The sequence below is a fragment of the Hevea brasiliensis genome, chromosome 10 (assembly GCF_030052815.1).
Source record: "Hevea brasiliensis isolate MT/VB/25A 57/8 chromosome 10, ASM3005281v1, whole genome shotgun sequence".
Lineage (NCBI taxonomy): Eukaryota > Viridiplantae > Streptophyta > Magnoliopsida > Malpighiales > Euphorbiaceae > Hevea > Hevea brasiliensis.
In genome coordinates this window covers 95484162-95486349 of record NC_079502.1, presented here as the reverse complement: position 1 = coordinate 95486349, position 2188 = coordinate 95484162, and the positions used below count along the sequence as shown (strand labels likewise).

The following is a 2188-nucleotide window of genomic DNA, read 5'->3' as shown; positions in this document are numbered from 1 at the left end:
CATTATTTGTTAAATATTACAAAGTTTCATATAATATCATTAATTAATTAATTTATTTCATTGTTTTTTTAAATTCATTTGATTTAAATATAAATTTTTTTTTGGGGGGTTCTTAACGCTTTTTCTTTGTAGAAGAAGACATTAACAGTATAGATAATGGGACAAGTCAAGGACCCAAAGCCATAATACGCAGCGTTAAATGTCATTGTCTTCACGTAGCGAAATTTCAACAAACCCACTGTTTTGGATCGATGCTTAAGAATTAATTCAGCATTTTATCCTCATTATCCAAAAAATAAAAAATAATCTCTGTGCCAATGACGATGGAGAAATAGAATATAGATTGTTGCACTGCAATGCAGATATTTTTCAAGTCAATGTCTTGTTAATTTCCATCTCTATAAAGCAAACAACAGAGAAGACTTTTCTTCTCCAACCCTTTGACGAGAAATCTATTTGCTGTTCAATACAGACATTCTGTAGTAACCCTGCAAAGTCCTATGCTTCTTTTTTTTTTTATTTGACTCTAATTACATTCAATTCTAAGAATCCAAAACTACTTTTGATTTCAAATACTATTAAATTAAGTTGGAAAACAAATACCATTAAATTAAGAGACTTTTATTTATACTTATTTTCTCATGACCCAATATATATATATTCTGTTTATTTAAACATAAAAATTTTTTTGTCTTTTTCATAAAATTTATATCACACCGTATATCTTCTGTCTGGGTCTTACATAGTATAATGTGTTTTGAGTTTATAATGACTCGAATTTCTCTTAAATTAAAATTTATTGATTTGCATTAATTTGATATACAAGAGATAAAAGTTGAATTGTGTGAGTTAATTTCAAAATTGAGTTTAAGTTGAAATGATTATTGTTTCAAATTAAATGAATTTATTTTTGTTTGGAAATAAATTTAGATAAGGTTATGCGAAAACTATGAAAAGTTCCGAGTGCGTATGCACGATTGAGAAGAAAAACGCCTAGAGAACTAAGGAAAGACGACACCAAAACAACAACGGTACACTGCTGACCCTTGTAATGATACAACACAGTGAAAGATAACATCCATACTTTCTCACAATCTCTCCCTCCCTCCATCCATGAACTCAAATCTGAAACCTTTTAATGGAGATTTCCTCTGAGAGTTTACTTGCTCAGAAGTCCACGTAGAGAGATCTTCTTATTTATCTTTTCCATTTTCTACAACTGCAGTAAGCACCCAAAAGAAACAATCATCACTAGCAATGGATACAATATTCAATCTGGATTCAACGCTATCTCTATATTTGACCAGAAATATTCAATCATCCATCGACGTATAATCTAGAAGATAATCCTCCTCATCGAGCTCGAAGGAATCATCATTCACTTGCTTGTTATTGTTCTCTTCCTCTGCCAGCCTACTGCTGCTGCTCTCTGCTCCATGGTCTGGCTTATATCCTTCCATCTTTTTGTTCTCTGTAATCCGCATTGGTGTATAGTTGGATAATGGGAAGTTAGTTTTCGCTTTGTGTCCACGGAATCTGATTGCAGCTGTGTCGTAAGCCGCGGCTGCCTCCTCTGCCGTGTTGAAAGTACCCAACCACACGCGTGTTGCTCTCCATGGATCCCGAATCTCCGCCGCCCATTTCCCCCACGGCCTTTGTCTAACTCCTCTGTACTGGTTCTTCTTCGTTCTTTTACTCTTTCTTGCACCTTCTCCCACTCCTCCACCGGATTCTTGTTCTTGGTTAAACCCGAAGTAGTTGCAGCCGAGACAATCCACAGAATCCATATTACAAACGGGACAAGTGGAAGCCGAATCCTGGAGGATTGGCATGGTGTTGTTGCTACCTGAGATAACGTGTTGGAGAGCTGAAACTATGATGGAGTCTTCTTCTTCAGTGGTTAAGCGTCTGTTCGCGGAATCCATTCTATTTCCTGACTTCTTGGAGGCAGATTCCTTAGGCACTTTGTTTTTTCCTTTTCCACCCGTAGAGGAAGCCCGCGGGTGGTGGCGATTAAGTATATGTGCAGAGTGGGTCAGAGGGAACCAGCTCTTCTGTGCGGACACGGTTGGCTGGGCCACGAGGGAAAGGTGGCATCTTGAAGGCACGTGGGAACCACAATGTAATAAATAATAATTTGATGGGAAAGAGAGATTTCCAGGGCCGTCATCGCTTACCGATAGCCACC

The 2188-nt window shown here is 37.2% G+C and overlaps 1 protein-coding gene across 1 annotated transcript; it reads right to left on the bottom strand.

Moving 5' to 3' along the window:
- Positions 1–903: 903 nt before the first annotated feature.
- On the bottom strand, positions 904–1982 carry LOC110646850 (ethylene-responsive transcription factor ERF109-like). The gene has a single exon (XM_021800424.2). The coding sequence runs from the start codon at positions 1923–1925 to the stop codon at positions 1314–1316; it is 612 nt and encodes a 203-aa protein (XP_021656116.1). The 5' UTR covers positions 1926–1982; the 3' UTR covers positions 904–1313.
- Between the last annotated feature and the right edge of the window lie 206 nt (positions 1983–2188).